Source organism: Natrix helvetica (genome assembly GCF_964273705.1).
Source record: "Natrix helvetica genome assembly, chromosome: 16".
Classification (NCBI taxonomy): Eukaryota; Metazoa; Chordata; class Lepidosauria; order Squamata; family Natricidae; genus Natrix; species Natrix helvetica.
Genome location: NC_138563.1, coordinates 6855237 through 6874928, shown reverse-complemented (window position 1 = coordinate 6874928; position 19692 = coordinate 6855237). Strand labels below are relative to the sequence as shown.

Genomic DNA, 19692 nt, shown 5'->3' with positions numbered 1-19692 from the left:
GGTCCGTCTGACAGTTATCAGCTGCCTTCGGAGTCAGACATCAGGGAGGCAGAAGAACAGCTGGAGCCTGTTCCCAGTGTGCGCATGCGCAGAGTTTCCAGGCGAAGGGAGCAGCTAAAGAACAGGGGTCGACTTGGGAGGAAGGCCACAGGTGGACGACGAATGGTCCCTCCCAGAGGAAATAAAGAGGAGCGAAAGGGGAGTGGAGTTTGCAGGAGTTCAATACATTAGGGTAAAGATCTGCTCCTGACGTCTTGCCAAGGAATTGCTGCTACAGCATGGAGTTTAGAAGATATCGGCCTGGCAGGTCTCCAAGCCTGATAAAGGTCTGCAGTTGTGAAATCTCTCGAAAGACTCTTGGCCGGGACTTTGCTGGAGAGGAATTCCCTTTCACCTCAATAAAAGGGGTTTTATCGGGACAAGGAGTCGACTCATTCTCCTTCCTTCTTTCCTTTCCTCTCCTTCTTTCCTTCTTCCTCCCTCCTTCTCCTTCCTTCCTCCTTCCTCCATTCTCCCTCCTTCTCCTTCCTTCCTTTTTTTCGCTTTCCATCTCTCATTCTCCCTCCCTCCTTCCCTTCTCTTTTCTACCTCCCTGCTTCTTTCCTTCCTTTTCTCTCTCTCTCCTTCCTTCCTTCCCTTTCTCCTCATGCCTTCCCTCCTTACCAAATTTGAAAAACGTGCCTTGGAGAATTCCATCTCACGTTCTTTTTAGGAACTCCAAAACAACAACAACAAAAAAAAACCAACCCCTCACCCAGGTTCCTGGTGGCTTTTAGGATTGTTTTAGTCTGCAACGTCTGTGGTGTTTTATATTTTTAAATTGGTTTTAGATAACAGATCCTCGACTTACTTAACTTAACTTAATTTAATTTATAAACCGCGCCCTCTCCCACAAGGGACTCGTTAAAACCATAACGGAGCCTGCCCGTTGCAGTCATAAGTCATGACCGTCGAAAAGCGGGTCATCAAGTGACAGACCTGATTTTATGGCCACCCCCTTTTTTTTTACAGCGGTTGTTAAGCGAACCGACTGTTTTACTAGGGAGCATTTTTGCAGAAGACGGGAACGAAATGCTGTTTTTTGTTTTTTGGGGGGGGCGGGGAAACATGATAAATTGTGGTCTTGTTGTTACAGGAGGCTGCAAATGGCTACAAATGAGAGCCAGTCATGTGACTGCAGAGGTGCTGGGCCGGCTCTCGGAACTTCTTTGGAACTTTGGAATGTTTGTTGCACATGTACAAGATAACAGGTATATAAGTATAAACATGGACACGAACAAGGAAATGAGGACAAATAAATGGGTAGGCAAGGACGGTAGGTACTTATGACCTAGTAAAGATACTACGTCCGTAATGGTGAACCCGTGGCATTCGTGGCACACGGAGCCATATCTGCTGGCACGCGAGCTGATTTTTGGTCTTCCGGAGAGGGCCAGGGGAGGCCGTTTCCGAACTTCTGGTAGGGAGGGGAGCATGGTGGAGGTTGTATGCGCTTTGCATTATGGCGCGAGCACACTCACGGTTTTTGCCACCCAGCCACAAAAAGGTTAGCCATGCCTGTATTAGGTCGTAAGTACCTTTGGGTGGGTGGGTGGGGGTGTCCGTCGTAACTTTGAACAGTTTCTCAACAAATTTAAAATAAATAAACAAGCCTGCATAGAACTAATCTGCGAGAACGTTTGATCAGCTTGGTCTGAAGGTTTTGCGCAATGGAGAAGAGAAAATTAGCAGAGTGGGGTGGCATCCGAAAAGCTGCAGGAAGAAAAAAAAATTGGAAGCCTTTATTTCCTTCCAATTTGAGGCCAGCTAAGGGAAAAATAAAAATGGGAATGGCCAGAAATCGATTTTTAACTAGACGCTGAGTCACACAATCTCTCTACAGAACAAGACGAGGCATCGAAACAGCCTGGGGAACCTGAGACCGTCGGAAAGAAATATTTACAAAAAAGGAAATATTTTTTTTAAAAAAGAGAGAAAGGAAGAGTTGAACGAGATAAATGCGATAACCTGAGAGCAATGCGAAAAACGGTCGTTGACGACCTCGCGCTGACTCGAGGGGATGAAGGTCAGATACATAAGAGGTAGGACTCGACTTACGACGGTATCCCAAACGTCTGTGGCTAAGTGGCAAAACGTGGGACGTGGAGTTCGCTCCGTTTCACCACCTTGCTAGCCGCACTTGAATTGCTGCATTTGTAAAATGAGGAGCACGGTTCTTAAATGAACCGGGCTTCCCCCATGGACTTTGTTGGTGGGGGGGTCGCAAAAGCGGACCCCGGGACATGGAGACCGTCGTAAGTACAGCCATGTGAAAAATAAGTCCTAAGTCAATATTTTCAGTGCTGTTGTAACTGTTGAACCGTAACAAAATGAATGGCTGTTCAGTATAAAGGTAAAAGTTCCCCTCGCACATCTGTGCTAGTCGTTCTCGACTCTAGGGGGCGCTGCTCATCTCCATTTCAAAGCCAAAGAGCCAGCGCTGTCCGAAGATGTCTCCGTGGTCATGTGGCCGGCATGACTCAACGCCGAAGGCGCACGGAACGCTGTTCCCTTCCCACCAAAGGTGGCTCCTATTTTTCTACTTGCATTTTTTACGTGCTTTCGAACTGCTAGGTTGGCAGAAGCTGGGACAAGTCACGGGGGCTCACTCCGTTAGGCGGCGCTAGGGATTCGAACTGCTGAGCTTTCTGATCGACAAGCTCAGCATCTTAGCCCCGCGTATAGGACTACGTAAAGATATGCAGATTTTTATATAGAAGATAGACCGTTTGCATATCCCATGCAAAACCAAATTAGCAACGGAATTAATTTGTTGTTGTGATTTAATGCAGGGGTCTGGGGATGTGACTCCGCCTACCTTAATGACATCATTAGGAGGGGGCTCTGTCTCTTATCCCACCCACCCCGTTCCACAATATCAAAGGCTGACATGCAAGCTTAATGCTTGTTACAACTTAATTGAAGTTGTGAATGCTCCAACACTGGAAGTTTTTAAGAAGAGGTTGGATATCCATTTCTCTGAAGTGGTGTAGGGTTTCCTGCCTAAGCAGGGGGTTGGACTAGAAGACCTTCAAGGTCCCTTCCAAATCCTTCCTTCCTGAAAAGGTTTTTAAGAAGATGTTGGATAACCATTTGTCTGAAATGGCATAAGGTTACCTGCCTAAGCAGGGGGTTGGACTAGAAGACCTCCAAGGTCCCTTCCAACTCTGTTATTCTACTCCTCTTCCTAATACCGACCAGATGAAAAACGGATAAACGCCAAACTTCTTTTCTCTACAACCACACCCTGAATTTTTCTTTCTCCTGGTTTTTCTCTTTCCAGAACCAAAATAATCTTATTTCCTGGCAGATTTTTTCGCATGACGTATTTCTGTTTTTTTCCCCCCCTTCGCTTGGCTCTATTTTATTTTATTTTTGCATTTAAAATCAGATCGAGGTCACTGCTTTTTTAAAAAAAAAATTCCCCCCTTGCTTAGATTTTAGAGTTTTGTTTCTGTTGAAATGTTTTCCCTGTTTCGGGACTCTGGCCGGCCGCCACCTGTCCGGCTCCCACCGAGGTATTTACTGAGCCAACAAAAGAAAAGCAGAAAAAACGAAGGACGTATGAAGATAACCGCATGGCCACCCAAGCGATCTTGGATGAAGGCAGAATTTTCTGGTGTAAAGAAATGTGTGCACTTCCTACACTTTTATTTACATACACACCCATGGATGCCATTCTTTCTCTGAGGCAAGCTGCAACATGGAACTTCACAGGGATGAGACAAAACGTTCAAACGGATGATGGCAGAGAACTGTATTTCTCGACCTTGGCAACTTTAAGATACCTGGACTTCAACTCCAGGAATTCCCCAGCCAGCCATGAAGGGAGGGAGGGAAAAGGGAGAAAAAAGGAAGGAAGGAAGGAAGGAAGGAAGAATAAGTGGGAGGGAAGGAAGGAAGGAAAGAAGGAAGGGGAAATAAGTGGGAGGGAAGGAAGGAAGGAAAGAAGGAAGGGGAAATAAGTGGGAGGGAAGGAAAGAAGGAAGGGGAAATAGGTTGGGAGAGAGGGAGGAAGGAAGGAAAGAGAGATACACTGAAAGGGAGAGAGGAAGGAAGGAGATTGGGAGGGAGAGAGGGAAGGAAGGAAGAAGGAAGGAAGGAGAAATAAGTTGGGAGGGAAGGAGGGAAGGAAAGAAGGGGAAATAGGTTGGGAGAGAGGGAGGAAGGAAGGAAGGAGAGATACACTGAAAGGGAGAGAGGAATGAAGGAGATTGGGAGGGAGAGAGGAAAGGAAGGAAGGAAGGAAGGAAGGAAGGAGAAATAAGTTGGGAGGGAAGGAAAGAAGGAAGGGGAAATAGGTTGGGAGAGAGGGAGGAAGGAAGGAAGGAAGGAAGGAAGGAAGGAAGGAAGGAAGGAAGGAAGGAAGGAAGGAAGGAAGGAAAGGGGTTACTCAATTTATGTTAGAGCAATGTTTCTCAAAACTTGCAACTTGAAACACGGGGACTTCCAACTCCCACAATCCATGCTGGCTGGGGAATTCTGGGAGTTGAAGTCCAGCTATCTCCTTGTTGCTAAGATGAAACTACATTGCAATTGCCTCTTCTTAAACGCCTGAGACTAAAAAACAAAATAAAGCGAGCAGAGGTAGAATCCGTCATATACCGACTTCGGCTTCCCTACAACCTCTAGTATCTCCACATTCTGCTTTGCTTATATGGATATTTATTTACTCTCTTCTCTTTCCCACAGTTAACTCCAGCCAACCACAACTTCCTCCTTCTGCCCCCGTCTTGGTGCCCGCAGGCCTGTGCTTTATTTTGTGAGTCAATTTTTGTGTCTCTCTTTGCAAAACTCCCAATCCATTAAAAATAAATAAATGTTTCCCCTTGATATGGGCTCCATTCTGCCTTGGGGGCATTTTCATATTTGGCACTGATCTATTGGTGCACTAATATTTTACGCATTCGAATTACACCTCCCAAATCTGATTTCTAAGATGCAGATCAAGATATTGGGAATCCCCAACTTGCGAAAGCAAGCTTAGGACTGTTTATATATTATTTTGTGTGTGTGTGTGTGTGTGTCTGCATGTCAGTCTTTTAATTCCTGGTGACAGTCTAGACAAATTCCTGCAACTTATGATTTATCTATTCTTCTAGGCAGCTATTTTAAGCTCCCTTGGGCTCAGTTCAGACATGCAAATGCCAACTGGGGATGATGGCATAGGCCAGTATTTCTCCACCTTGGCGACTCTAAGATAAGCGAACTTCAGAACTGCCCCAGATTTGGGGAGGGAAAGCTGGCTTGGCCCACCACCCTCTTTTCCTTTCCATTTTGTTGATCGACTGAAGCAAACATATAACAGAGTTAGAAGGGACCTTGGAGGTCTTCTAGTCCAATCTCCTGCTCCAACAGGAGACCCTGTACCCATGATGGTGGTGGTAGGGGGCAGGCATTGGATGATGGGTGTCGGCACGCACCCATCGTCCTCACTGCCCTATACCATTCTAGACAAATGGTAATCCAGTCTCTTCTTAAAAACCTCCAGTGATGAAGCGCACACAACTTCTGGTGGCAAGTTGTTCCACTGGTTAATTGCCCTCACTGTTTCTCCTTAATTCCAGGTTGCTTCTCTCCTCGATTGGTTTCCATCCGTTGCTTCTAGTCCTACTGGGAAGTTTCCAAGAGCTGACCTAATTAATTTACGAGCCTCGAGACAAAGTTCAAAAAAAACCAAACCCATTCATTTATTAGGACTAACATCTTGGCACGGACTTCTGTGGAGCCGAAACTAAATCCCACTTAATGGCGTCTGAACTTTACCCCTGTGTCCCTTCCCCTCTGCCTGAAGTCATCAATCACATTCTCCAACAGGACGTTACGGCAGGGTTCTGGACATTCACATCCCAGTTACAGAAATATGAGACTTTTTACTCTGAAAATGCATGGCATTTTTCCCCCTTCTCAAGTTGATAGTAGTCATGGAAATGCTTTAGACGTTGACACCTGCTTTTGAGTGCTTTGGAGAATAGCTTGTCCCTTTTCTTTGTGCCAGCAACTGAGATATTGGAAGACTGCTATCATGTCTCCCCTCGTCCTTCTCTTCCTTAGACTAGACCTATCCAATTCCTGCAACCGTTCATCGTATGATTTAGCCTCCAGGGCCCTAATCATCTTCGTTGCTCTTCTCTGCACTCTTTTCTAGAGTCTCAACAACTTTTTTATATTGTGACACAGGAAGACAAAACTAGATCCCTATGGAAGTTCTCGGTCCTCCAGGTCAGGTGCTTTTTCGAGACGCAACTGGACTTTCTAGGAAGACATTTAACTTCTCATCCAAGAAGCTTCTTCAGCTCTGACTGGATGGTGAGAAATGGAAGGATTTATCCTCCTTGCAGACAGCTGGTCATTTGCGTCCTTTTAGAGGGTCGTTGAGGCCACTTGGAGGTTTATCTGGGAAGGATTTATATTCCTTGCAGACAGCTGGTCATTTGCATCCTTTTAGAGGGTCGCTGAGGCCACTTGGAGGTTTATCTGGGATCGATTTATATTCCTTGCAGACAGCTGGTCATTTGCATCCTTTTAGAGGGTCGTTGAGGCCGCTTGGAGGTTTATCTGGGAAGGATTTACATTCCTTGCAGACAGCCGGTCATTTGCATCCTTTTAGAGGGTCGTTGAGGCCGCTTGGAGGTTTATCTGGGAAGGATTTACATTCCTTGCAGACAGCCGGTCATTTGTATCCTTTTTAGAGAATTGTTGAGGCCACTTGGGAGGTTTATCTGGGAAGGATTTATATTCCTTGCAGACAGCTGGTCATTTGCATCCTTTTAGAGGGTCGCTGAGGCCACTTGGAGGTTTATCTGGGATCGATTTATATTCCTTGCAGACAGCTGGTCATTTGCATCCTTTTAGAGGGTCGTTGAGGCCGCTTGGAGGTTTATCTGGGAAGGATTTACATTCCTTGCAGACAGCCGGTCATTTGTATCCTTTTTAGAGAATCGTTGAGGCCACTTGGGAGGTTTATCTGGGAAGGATTTATATTCCTTGCAGACAGCTGGTCATTTGCATCCTTTTAGAGGGTCGCTGAGGCCACTTGGAGGTTTATCTGGGATCGATTTATATTCCTTGCAGACAGCTGGTCATTTGCATCCTTTTAGAGGGTCGTTGAGGCCGCTTGGAGGTTTATCTGGGAAGGATTTACATTCCTTGCAGACAGCCGGTCATTTGTATCCTTTTTAGAGAATCGTTGAGGCCACTTGGGAGGTTTATCTGGGAAGGATTTATATTCATTGCAGACAGCTGGTCATTTGCATCCTTTTAGAGGGCCATTGAGGCCACTTGGAGGTTTATCTGTGTCCTCAGGGTCACCTGAGTGGTGCAAATGGTTCCTGTAGTCTGCAATTTCTCCTCTGAAAATCCATTCCTGCTCCTCCACCATTCCGAGGGTCTTCACCCCAAATTGTACAGCTAAAAAGTCTGTAGAGATTTTCCGTCATGCAAGTCCTGCTTGTCCCAAAGGTGCTTTTTCGAGACGCAACTAGACTTCCTTCTGAAGACATTTCGCTTCTCATCCAAGAAACTTCCTCAGCTCTGACTGGATGGTGGGGAACTGAAGAAGCCTCTGGGATGAGAAGCGAAACGTCTTCAAAAGAAAAAACTAGAAAGTCCAGTTGAAAAAAAAGCACCTTTGGGACAAGATAAAACTAGGTTTTATGTTCTGGGGATGGATCGCCATAACAACCGTGTCAGGCTGGGTGAATTCGCCTCTCCTGGAAAGAGAAAAAATCCCCCTGGATGATTCAAAGGTAAGCAAAAAAACCCATCCTGGATTCAAGCAGAGAAAACCAGACATGGTGCCCGGGAAATAATATCTCAGCGACAACCTCAGGAGATGAATCTGCGTGTGGGCGAGCTGCCGAATTGTCTGGAAAAAAGAGAAGTTGGCTTGGAGATTTGCAAAAAAAGGAGATTTGCGAGGAAGGGACAAGATTTGCCAATTTGTGGCTTTAAAAAAAAACAAGAAACAAGAGGAATGTTCTGTTTAATTAAAGCTTAATGATGGAAGGATTAAGGGTGGCTCAGCGGCTGAGCTTGTCGATCAGAAAGGTCGGAGGTTTGGCGGTTCGAATCCCGAGCGCCGCGTAACGGAGTGAGCTCCCGTGACTCGTCCCAGCTTCTGCCAACCTAGCCGTTCGAAAGCACGTAAAAAATGCAAGTAGAAAAATAGGAACCACCTTTGGTGGGAAGGGAACTGCGTCCCGTGCGCTTTCGGCGTTGAGTCATGCCGGCCACATGACCACGGAGACGTCTTCGGACAGCGCTGGCTCTTTGGCTTTGAAACGGAGAGGAGCACCGCCCCCTAGAGTCGGGAACGACGAGCACAGATGTGCAAGGGGAACCTCAACCTTTACTTAATGATGGAAGGATTTCGTTGCCGTTCAAAGTTACAACAGCACGGGGGAAAAGGTGACACACAGCCGTTCCTCGCACTTACGCCTGGGATAGCATCCCGACGGTCACGTCAATACAATTTGGATAAGTGGCACCTATTTACAACAGTTGCCATATCCATCACTGGAGGTTTTTAAGAAGAGAAGGGACAGTCGCTTCTCTAAGATGATATAGGTTCTCCTGCTTGAGCAGGGGGCTGGACTAGAAGACCTCCAGAATCCCTTCCAGCTCTATTCTTATTGAAATAGTATAGGTTCTCCTGCTTGAGCAGGGGGTGGACTAGAAGACCTCCAGGGTCCCTTCCAGCTCTATTCTTATTGAAATAGTATAGGTTCTCCTGCTTGAGCAGGGGGTGGACTAGAAGACCTCCAAGGTCCCTTCCAGCTCTATTCTTATTGAAATAGTATAGGTTCTCCTGCTTGAGCAGGGGGTGGACTAGAAGACCTCCAAGGTCCCTTCCAGCTCTATTCTTATTGAAATTGTACAAGATCTCCTGCTTGAGCAGGGGGCTGGACTAGAAGACCTCCAAGGTCCCTTCCAGCTCTATTCTTATTGAAATAGTATAGGTTCTCCTATTTGAGCAGGGGGCTGGACTAGAAGACCTCCAAGGTCCCTTCCAGCTCTATTCGTATTGAAATAGTATAGTCTCCTGCTTGAGCAGGGGACTGGACTAGATGACCTCCAAGATCTCTTCCAGCTCTATTCTTATTGAAATGGTACAAGATCTCCTGCTTGAGCAGGGGGGGGGGGGTTGGACTAGAAGACCTCCAAGGTCCCTTCCAGCTCTACTCTATTCTATCCTATCCCAAGGTCATCCGACAGCTCCTAGCGAACTGACCTCCAAAGTCAATTGGGGGAGGTGGGGGGCTGGATTTCCACGATCCGCTTAACAACTTTCAGCGGTTTGCTTAACAACCAAGGGGGCGGAGAAAGGTCGTCGGATCGGGTGCCAAGTCGATTCACCATCCCCTCGCTTAGCCGCGGGAAAACCCGGCTCCCAATTGTAGCCGTGAAGTCGAGGACTCCCTTGGTCTCGCTCATCCGGGACCTCGGAGAGGACGCTCTCCCCTCCTCCCCTGGGATTTTGGGCGGGCGGGCCGGCTTCTCCTCGCCCTTCTGCGTCTCCCTTCCTCACCTTCTGGAGGTCGTCCTGTAGCTCCTTCAGTTTGAGCTCCAAGTATAGGACTTTGTCGGCCAGGCTGAGCGCGTGCTGGGACCTGAAAAACGGTTTAGCAAGGGACCAGAAAATCGGGCGACACAACGTCAATCGTGAGTCAATCTAGGCCTGCAACAACAAGCACACTCCAGGAAATGCGTCTCCCCCGCCCCCCCACCAGCGACGAGCCTTTGGGTACGCTTGATTCCCCCATTCGGGGCCTTGAAAACAACGCGGGTAGTCCTCGACTTATAACCGTCCGTTTACTGACCACTGAACGGCACTGAAAAAAAGAGATTGACGATCAGTTTTCACACTTGCCGCATTCCCAGGCTCACGGGATCAAGCGTTGGATGTTGGGTACCTGATTCAGAGTTAGGACGGTTCCAAAAAGGTCCCCTTTGGCGACCTTCTGATCAGCAAAGTCAAGAGGGAAGCCAGATTCACTTAGCAACCTAACTGAACAGCTGCAGCGATTCGCTTAACAACCGTGTTCCTCACTTAACAGCTGAAAAAAGAGAGATTCGCTTAACAACTGTCTCTCTCACTTAACAGCTGCAGCGATTCACTTAACAACCGTGTTCCTAACTGAACAGCTGCAGCGATTCACTTAAAAACTGTGTTCCTCATTTAACAGCTGCAGCGATTCGCTTAACAACCGTGTTCCTCACTTAACAGCTGCAGCAATTCGCTTAACAACCATGTTCCTCACAACAGCTGCAGCGATTTGCTTAACAACCCTGTTCCTACCTGAACAGCTGCAGTGATTCACTTAACAACTGTGTTCCTCACTTAACAGCTGCAGCGATTCGCTTAATAACTGTGGCAAAAATGTCATAAAATGGGGTAAAAGTTCACTTAGGAAATTCTCACTTAGCAACAGATATTTGGGCTCAATTGTGGTCGTAAGTCGAGGACTACTAGTCGCTAAATCAGGGGTAGTAGCCACCTATGGCAACTTTATGACTGTGGACTTCAACTCCCACAACTCCGTGTTGTAGCGTCTCCACGATCGGGGGATCAAAATCCAGAGGCTAGGCAACGGATTCACACTTATGACCGTTGATGTGTCCCAAGGTCACACGATCCCCTTTTGGGATCTACTGACAAGCAACGTTAACGGGGAAGCCAGATTCACTTAACGACCGTGTCACTAACCTAATAGCTGCAGTGTTTCACTTAACAACTGGGGAAAGAACGGTCGTAAAATGGGGCAAAATTTTACTTAACCAACGTCTTGCTTGGCAATAGAAATTTTGGGCTCAGCCGTGGTCATTAATTTGAGGACTACCTGTGTTATAAAGCCACATTTTTTTCCTGCCAGAATGTTTAGACTTCCACATGGAGTTGCATGCAGCAAAATACGTATGGAGGCCAGGTTTCTGTTTTTGGAAATGAACCCAGGAAAAATAAAAATATTATTGGTATAAATTTGATTAATCTATATATATATAAAAACGTCTGTCTCTGTATGTATGTATATTCCAGCATAACTCTGGAACGCCTCAAGCGATTTCAACCAAACTTGATACACAGATGACTTACTCTCTGGAAATAATACGGAGGGCGTAAGACACCCCTCGGGGTGTGTGTTCTGTTAAGATACAGCCTGTTGTGCCTTAAAACGGCTTCTACTGTACAGCCGTAAAATGGCTTCTACTGTACAGCCGTAAAATGGCTTCTACTGTACAGTGCAGTGGAGTTGCCATAGTAACGGCTCCATAGTACTCCACAAGGGGCCTCCCTCTGATAAGGGGGGGGGGGAAATCCAACATTAGAAATAACGTTGGGCCTAGAAATAAATACCCTGGCAACGTTGGGTCATCGGCTAGCTTATTAAATAAAAATATTAAAGTTACATTGAGGACATAGTTCACTAGGTGGCAGCGCTTAAAAGACGAACAGGGTTAGATTACAGGTAGTCCTCGGCATCCGACCACAATTGAGACCAAAATTTCTCTTAAGATTATTCTCCCCCCTCCCCATTTTACAGACTTTCCTGCTATATTTTTTAAAGTGAATTATTTACGATCACGTGAAGTCTTAATATCACTTTATAAGGCCACGCTTGGAATATTGCATCCAGTTTTGGTCGCCACGATGTAGAAAAGATGTGGAGACTCTGGAAAGAGTGCAGAGAAGAGCAACAAAGAGGATTAGGGGACTGGAGGCTGAAACATATGAAAAACATATGCAGGAACTGGGTATGTCTAGTTTCATGAAAAGAAGGACTAGGGGAGACATGATAGCAGTCTTCCAATATCTCAGGGGTTGCCACAAAGAAGAGGGAGTCAAGCTATTCTCCAAAGCACCTGAGGGTAGAACAGGAAGCAATGGCTGGAAACTAATCAAGGAGAGAAGCAACTTAGAACTAAGAAGAAATTTCCTGACAGTGAGAACAATTAATCAGTGGAACAGAAGTTGCCTCCAGAAGTTGTGAATGCCCCAACACTGGAAGTCTTTAAGAAGAGGTTGGATAGCCATTTGTCTGGAACGGTATAGGATTTCCTGCTTAGGCGGGGGTTGGACTAGAAGACCTCCAAGGTCCCTTCCAACTCTGTTATCCTATTCTATTCTAAATTCTGAGAGCTGCAGTCCACCCATCTCGAAGCATACTGGTTGGGGAATTCTGAGAATTGAAGTCCATCCATCATAGATCTGACAAGATTGAGAAAAACTGTTTTGGACAGGTGCATAGGAAATCCATCCCACTTTAATTGTCCCTGTTGTATCTCAAACTTCACACACACACACACACACACACACACACAGACAGACAGTGAGAAACAGACAGAGAGAGAGACCCACACACAGAGAGAAAGAGAGATACAAGAGAGACAGACAGAGAGAAAGAGAGAGAGAGAAAGAGATACAGAGAGATACAGAGAAAGACAGAGAGACAGAGAGAAAAAGAGAGAGACAGAGAGATACTGAGAGAGCGAGAGACAGAGAAAAGAGAGTGAGGAGACAGATACAGAGAGAGAGAGAGAGACAGAGAGACAGAGATAGAAAGAAAGAGAGAGAGAGGGACAGAGAGAAAGACAGACAGAGAGACAAAGAGAGATACTGAGAGAGAGACAGAGAAAAGAGAGAGTGACAGAGACAGAGATAGAGAGAGACAGAGAAAGAGAAAGAAAAAAGAGAGAGAGACAGAGAGACAGAGATACAAGACAGACAGACAGAGAGAAAGAGAGACAGAGAGAGAGATACAGAGAAAGACAGAGAGAAAAAGAGAGACAGAGATACTGAGAGAGCGAGAGACAGAGAAAAGAGAGTGAGAGAGACAGATACCGAGAGACAGAGAGATAGAAAGAGAGCGACAGAGAGAAAGAAAGAGAGAGAGACAGAGAGAAAGACAGACAGAGAGACAGAGAGAGATACTGAGAGAGAGAGAAAAGAGAGTGACAGAGACAGAGACAGACAGAAAGAGAGGAAGAAAAAAGAGATACAGAGAGACAGAGAGAAAGAGACAGACAGACAGAGAGATAGAGAGAGAAAGAGAGAGAAAGAGAGAGAGACAGAGAGAGAGAAAGAGAGAGAGAGAGAGACTTTCTTCTTACTCATCAATCGCTTGTGGCTGACTGGCACATCTCGGGGTCCCTATGCTGCCGTCTCGATTTTCCAGGATATGCTGGCCTGAAGTCACACAACAAGGCACAGGTGAGCATGACATTTATCAAGGAAACAAACCCCCTTTTGTTACCGAAAACAGCCTAAATTCCAACTTCTGGCCTTTCCAGGTAGCCCCAAAGCAGGGGGGGAAATGGCTCAGCTTGGGGGGAAAAATTACAAACTACATGGATGGAAGCCAGGTAGGTGGTGAATGAAAAATCAGCCGGGAAAAATCTCAGAGGGCACCGAGAAGAGGCCAACGGTGCAACCTTGAAGGATCGGCTTTCTCTGATTGAAAAGATTGTGTGACAAATGCTGCTGCCAATCACAGCAATCACAAGGCAGTGTTTCCCATCGGCAGCCATTTTAAGAGGCGTGGACTTCAACTCCCAGAATTCCCTAGCCGCTGGCTGGGGAATTCTGGGAGTTGAAGTCCACGCCTCTTAAAATGGCTGCCGATGGGAAACATTGCTTTAGATTGAAGCGTCAAGAAATGCTAAGCTGGATGCAGGCAGCTCAGACCGCTCCAAGGACCGTTGATCCCCAGGGATCCACCCACTCACCTTCGCGGGAGAGAGCTTCCAGGATGTTGTTACAAGCCGATGCCAGGTTGGCGATGGAGTCCCACTCGTCTTCCAGAGACTCCCCAGCTTCAGAAAGAACTGAGGGGGGAGAGGAGAAAAGAAAGAATTTACTTGGGCTGTGAAGGACGGGCCGGCGCCAAGAAGCTTTCCCCTTTTGGGGTAAGGGGAAAAGGAGGAAAGGAGAAAGGGAGGAGATTAGGAAGGAAGGAACAGAAAGAGAAAGAGTGGGAGGGAGGGAGGAAGGAAGGGGAAGGAAGAAAGAAAAGAAGGGGGAAAGGAAGAGGAAGAGAGGGAGGGAGGGAGGAAAAAAGGAGAGGGATGGAGGGAGGAAAAGAAGAAGGAAGGGGAAGGAAGGAAAGGGAAAAGAAGCAGAAGAGAGTGAGGAAGAAAAGAAGGAAGGAAAAGAAAGAGAAAGAGTGTGAGAAAGGAAGGGAAAGGAAGGAAGAAAAGAAGGGGGGAAGGAAGCGGAAGAGAGGGAGGAAGGAAGAAGAAAAAGGGAGGGAGGGAGGGAGGAAGAGAGGGAAGGAAGGAAAGGGAAATGAAAAGGAAGAAAGGGAGGAACAAAGGGGAAGGAAGAGGAAAAGAGGGAAAAGAGGAAGAGAGTGGAAGGAAGAAAAGGAGAGGGGGAAGGAAGGTGAAAAAGGAAGAGGAAGTGAGGGAGGAAGAAAAGGGAAGGAAGAAGAAAAGGAAGGCGAGGGAGAGAGGAAGGGAGGGAGGGAGGAAAGAAAAAAGGAAAGGGAAAAGGAAGCAGAAGAGAGTGAGGAAGGAAGGGGAAAAGAAGAGGCAGGAAGGGAGGAGGAGGAGGAAGAGAGTGAGGTAGGAACCAGAGAAAGGGAAGTAAGAAAGGAAAGATAAAGGGAAGGGAAGGAAGGGAATTATCAATCCTCAACACAACCGATTTGGAGAATCCTGACTTCCGTTCCAATTAACATCTCCATCGTAGCCTTTTCTGCACTCCCACTTTTTCTGCACCCCTCCTCACCCCCCCCCCCCGCACCCCGTAATGCTGGGGGCTGAGCCAGACAGACAGGAGAAGCCAACGTGGGTAACTTTCTTACTTTTAGTGATGGAATTCCGTAGCGAAAGAGTCCGGGGCAGAAACTTATTGCTGTCGCTCGCTTCCAGAGGCGGCATGGCCTTCTCTCCCAGCGGGGAAGAAGGGAAGAATTTGGCTTCGTGAGCTACCAGGACAGGTGTGTGATGGTTGACAACGGCCTCTCTCGGATGCTCCTGCAAACACAACAACAAAGCAGAAGGAAGAGACAGGTGAGATCTGACGTGGGATTGTTTGACCAGAGAGAAAGGTCACCATTTGGGAGAAATTGCAAAGTTTCTCCATCATCCCCAGTGTGCTCTCCAAAAGGATGGAGGGGTGGTGGACAGACGGGGGGACCACAACAACTCCCAGTGTTCCCAGCCAGTCTCAAGATTCATGGGAAACGTTCTTCCTGACCTGCTCTTCCAGGGAAAGGTAGATTATAAGTATGAGTAAGTATATTCTTTATTGTCATTGTACTTAAATACAACCAAATTGGTTACAGAGGTAGTCCTCAACTAAGGACCACAATGGATCCCCCCAATTTCTGTTTGCTAAAACGAGAAATGTCTATGCCCCGTTCTATGACTTTTCCGGCCTCGTTCGTTAAGCAAATCACCGCAGTCACACAACTGTGAAATGAATCTGGTTTCCCCAAGGCTTGTCAGAAGGTTGCAAAAGGGACACCCGTCCCTCGGGGATATCGTAAACCGTCATAAATGTGAGTCAGTGGCCAATTTACATCCAAATGTAAATTAGGTGACCGTAGGAATGCTGGCAACAGTCGTAAGTGTAAAAAACAGTCGTAGGTCACATTTTCCAGTGCCGTGGAAACTTTGGCCATTAAATGAACTGTTGTAAGTCGAGGACTACCTGTCCTAAGATTTAAGTTCACCTGTCCTAAGCTTACCTGTCCTAAGATTTAAGATTTAACCTTCCAACTAAGTCCAGCACCTGCAGTACAAGCCGTCCTCAATTTACAACTGTTTTGTTTAGCGACCGTCCCAAGTTACAATTGAATTTATAAGTGGCTAGAAAACGAAGCTAAAACAGGAAACGGGAGTCTGTTTTTTTTTCTAAACTAGTACTGAATAAAAACGAACCAAAATTAAGGACTATCAAACATAAAAGTATTGACCAAAATGTAAATATAATGGTGAAATGAACAATTAACATCATTATAATTGTTAGTACAACTGTTATTATATTATTACAGAGGTTAAAATCGATAAGGCGGCAATGGAGAATGGAGAACTTACAAAGGCTAAACATGAATGTCGATAGAGAAGACTGTATAACTATTTTATATGTTGTTATATTTGCCTTGTTCTTTCTTGGTGGTTTTTTCCCCCTGTTTTTAAAGGTAAAAATGTTTAATAAAAACTATTTTAAAAAAAAGTTAGAATGGCACTAGAAAATGGACCTTACCACCAGTTCTTGTAGGAAACTGGAATGTATTTACAAGTGTTGCAGTATTAAATGAACCCTGCGGTCGTTAAGTCAACCATGTGATTCATTTAACAACTGCAAGAAGAGGTGATAAGGAAAGTCCTCGAATCTGCAGAGATGGATAGCCTCACAAAAGAGAAACAGGTTATTATAAGGTATGGAAGGAATGGTATAAACGGTTAGACGACAGGTTTAAAGCTTGAGGAAAGATTAAACATGCAGGATCGCATCCTGCCCCACACATCCCTACGACCAATTCGCTCACACAGAGAGGGACTTCTCCGGGTGCCGTCCGCCAAACAGTGTCGGGGGGCGACATCCAGGAGCAGAGCCTTCTCTGTGATGGGCCCAGCCCTGTGGAATGACCTCCCCCGTGACATCAGGATTATTTCCGATCTCCGCTCCTTCCGTGTATAGTTGAAGACCCACCTCTTTCAATCATCCGGCCTGGCTCAACCGTAATCTTTTCATATTCCTCCTGACTGTCTTTTTTAAATTTTAAATTTTTATTGTATATTGGATTTTTTATTTGTTAATGGTTTTAATTTGTCTTAATGTTTTAATCTTTTACCTCCTCCGTGCATGTATGTCTTTGTATATATGTATGTTTATATATGTCTTGGTGTACGCCGCCCCGAGTCCTGCCCGGAAAGGGAGCGGCTAATAAATCCAAATTTATTATTATTAAACGAAGAAGATACAGAAATAAGTAATAAATATGAATAAATGGAAACGATCTACAGGGAATGACCGTAACTCTAGAAAATGAATATATTTGTATGTATAAAAACACTGCAATTACATGCATAGATAATGGCATATTGGAATAGTGGGGGGAAATCCTTAATGGATATATACCGATACTGGAAATGTTGCATAGAAGGCAACTGCTAAAGTTATTTCTTTTTCGTTTTAAAAAACTGTGCAATAAAAAATATTTTTTTAAAAAAAACTGCAGCCCCCCCAAAAAAAGGTCATCATATTGGAAGCATCTCACAATGACCAACTTGCTTTGCGGCAGAAATGGCTCATGATATCTCCTTAACAACCACTGGCCAAAACTGTCGTGAAATCAAGAGTGACTCATTTAACAACCGACTTCCTTAGCAACAGAAATTCTGGTCCCGGTTACTTTTGGTAAGCTGTGGCCTCTCTTTTATTACCATTTTGAAAAAGCCTATCAGGAGAATAAGCGCCCTATCGGACGAGGTTGATTCTCTTGGGAGAGGAGTGTGGGTCCCTCTGAGAATTCCCTGCATTCTGATGGGGTCAGATGAGATGGCCTTTGAGGTTCCCCCCGCCCCTTGACACCCGATTCTATGAAACACTTACCAGATCTCGATCCGGAGGGGCTTTGGTAGTGGTTGCCAAGATTATATCGGGAGGAGGATTGGACGTAAGAGAGAAACATTTGGGTGGAATCCTGCAAAAACCAGAGATCTTTGGTTAGCTGAGTCAGAATTCACATGGGAAACCTGTCAATATTAGAACAGAAATGGTCCCTGCTCTGCAGGATTTGAATTTGGCACAAATGGCAAATCCCAGGTATCTTTCCTGTTACAGGAAAGGTAAAATAGGAAAAAATTTAACATCTGAAGAGATGCTTTCCTCCTCCTCCTGTCCCCAAAAAACCGACCAAACATTTCATCCACCTTACTGCATAGCTACATAAAGTGGAGAAGAAGAAAAAAAAAACCAGCTCCATAGGAAAAACTCGGCTGAAATTCCTTCCAGTTTTATAATTAATTCATTTTATTTTTGGGGGGGACGATTAGTCTAGTTCATGAATTTCCTGAACACCTTCGTCTCGAATTCTAACTCAGGCCGCCTCTTTGCTTGTTTCGAATCCAAACCCGGCCTGTCAGATGCTAAAAATCCAAGTATTTATTAACCACCATCTTCCTAAATAATCCCAAAGTCACCTGTTGTATACATCCAATTTTTTCACCCATTATTTTTTCCCGCTCGGCAGGAGAGAGGGGAGTTGTGCCGCGGGAGACGAGTTCAAATCCTCCCCACCCACAGCTGAACCAGCAGGGGGGTGGGGTTTAGGTTGGTTGTGAGAAACTGTTGTGGCCCTCCAGCAGAGCTGGGCATCAGTCGGACAGTGAGGAGGGTTGGGGAGGAACCGGGGACAGTCCTGGAGTCTGGGGAAGGCTCGGACGAGGGCTCTCTGTCGGAGGCAGAGACAGGGCCAGGGCCGTCTGACAGTTATCAGCTGCCTTCGGAGTCAGACATCAGTGAGGCAGAAGAACAGCTGGAGCCTGTTCCCAGTGTGTCCATGCGCAGAAGGGAACAGCTAAAGAACAGGGGTCGACTTGGGAGGAAGGCCACAGGTGGACGATGAATGGCCCCTCCCATAAGAAATAAAAGAGGAGCGAAAGGGGAGGGGGCTTTTGCAGGAAACAGTTAGTTCGTTCCGTCGTTCCGATTCCTTTCAGGGGTGTGAAGATCTGTCCGTGAATCTCAGAGACTCTGTGCCCAGAGCCTTTCCTTGCATTTTGGAAAATATCGACATGGCAGCTTTCCAAGCTAGATAAGGTCTGTGGTCATAAATACTCCTTTGAAAGACTGTTTGCCAGGCCTTGGCTGAATGCGAATGAGAGGAATTCCCATCCGTTTAATAAAAGGGATTTTGTAGGGACCAGGAATCTGCTTTGTATTTTTTGAGGAAGCCTAGGTCAAAACCGAAACACGCTTTCGAGCCCAGAAATACCGCAAGGCAGAAGAGAGAAGACAGACAGAGGCGAAAGGGCCCACAGAGACTCTCGGCTAAGATGGACGACGGACGGAGTTGCGACTAAAACGACGGAGTTCCTTACGGGTCGGGAGGGACCGGGGTTTGGTCGCTGTGGCTCTGCAAGAATTCCGTCCTCTCTTCGGCCAAGAGGTGAGGTGCCCCGTCCTGCAGGGACAAGGAATGCAGGAGCTGGAAGGTGGCCGGTTTGAAGACCACTTCGCTGGCTGGCCGGCTTAGTTCGGTGTCGCCGACTGGCGGTTCGCTCCTCCTCTTCTCCTGCAGGGATTTCTGGTACAGCTCGGAAAAACTCCTGTCCGAAGGAAAGCGAAAAGAATTGAGGGCGCAAGATCATGTACGGGACGGAGGGTGATAATTTTTGAGCTTTTCCAAAATAGACAGGACTACCATTTGATCGGTCTGAAGATCTCCTGCTTTGAGGAAGGGGTTGGACTAGAAGACCTCCGAGGTCCCTTCTACCACGGCGATTCTACCTTCTAGGTTCTAAAAGAGCACTTTCGTGCAGACGTTTCATGACCCAGTTAGGGAATATCGTCAGCGCTAGAAGGAAGGGGAGGCTGCAGAAGGAGGGGGAAAGAGGAGGACGGTGGGGTCCTTAGTGCTTTCGGAGCTTGGGGGTTTCCTTGCAGATGTTTCATGACCCAATTAGGTAACATTATCAGTG

At 46.3% G+C, this 19692-nt stretch overlaps 1 protein-coding gene across 2 annotated transcripts in view; it reads right to left on the bottom strand.

Moving 5' to 3' along the window:
- LOC309400151 (signal-induced proliferation-associated protein 1-like) overlaps window positions 1-19692 on the bottom strand; it is a 53210-nt gene that overhangs the window by 413 nt on the left and 33105 nt on the right. Inside the window, exons 10-15 of one of the 2 annotated variants that reach the window (XM_081968509.1) lie at window positions 19093-19320; window positions 17603-17693; window positions 14844-15015; window positions 13765-13863; window positions 13150-13225; window positions 9569-9650 (exon numbers count right to left, since the gene is read on the bottom strand). In XM_081968509.1, coding sequence (XP_081824635.1) covers window positions 9569-9650; window positions 13150-13225; window positions 13765-13863; window positions 14844-15015; window positions 17603-17693; window positions 19093-19320 — 748 coding nt within the window. The remainder of the gene's footprint in view (window positions 1-9568; window positions 9651-13149; window positions 13226-13764; window positions 13864-14843; window positions 15016-17602; window positions 17694-19092; window positions 19321-19692) is intronic. The other variant, XM_081968510.1, reaches the window with a different exon arrangement.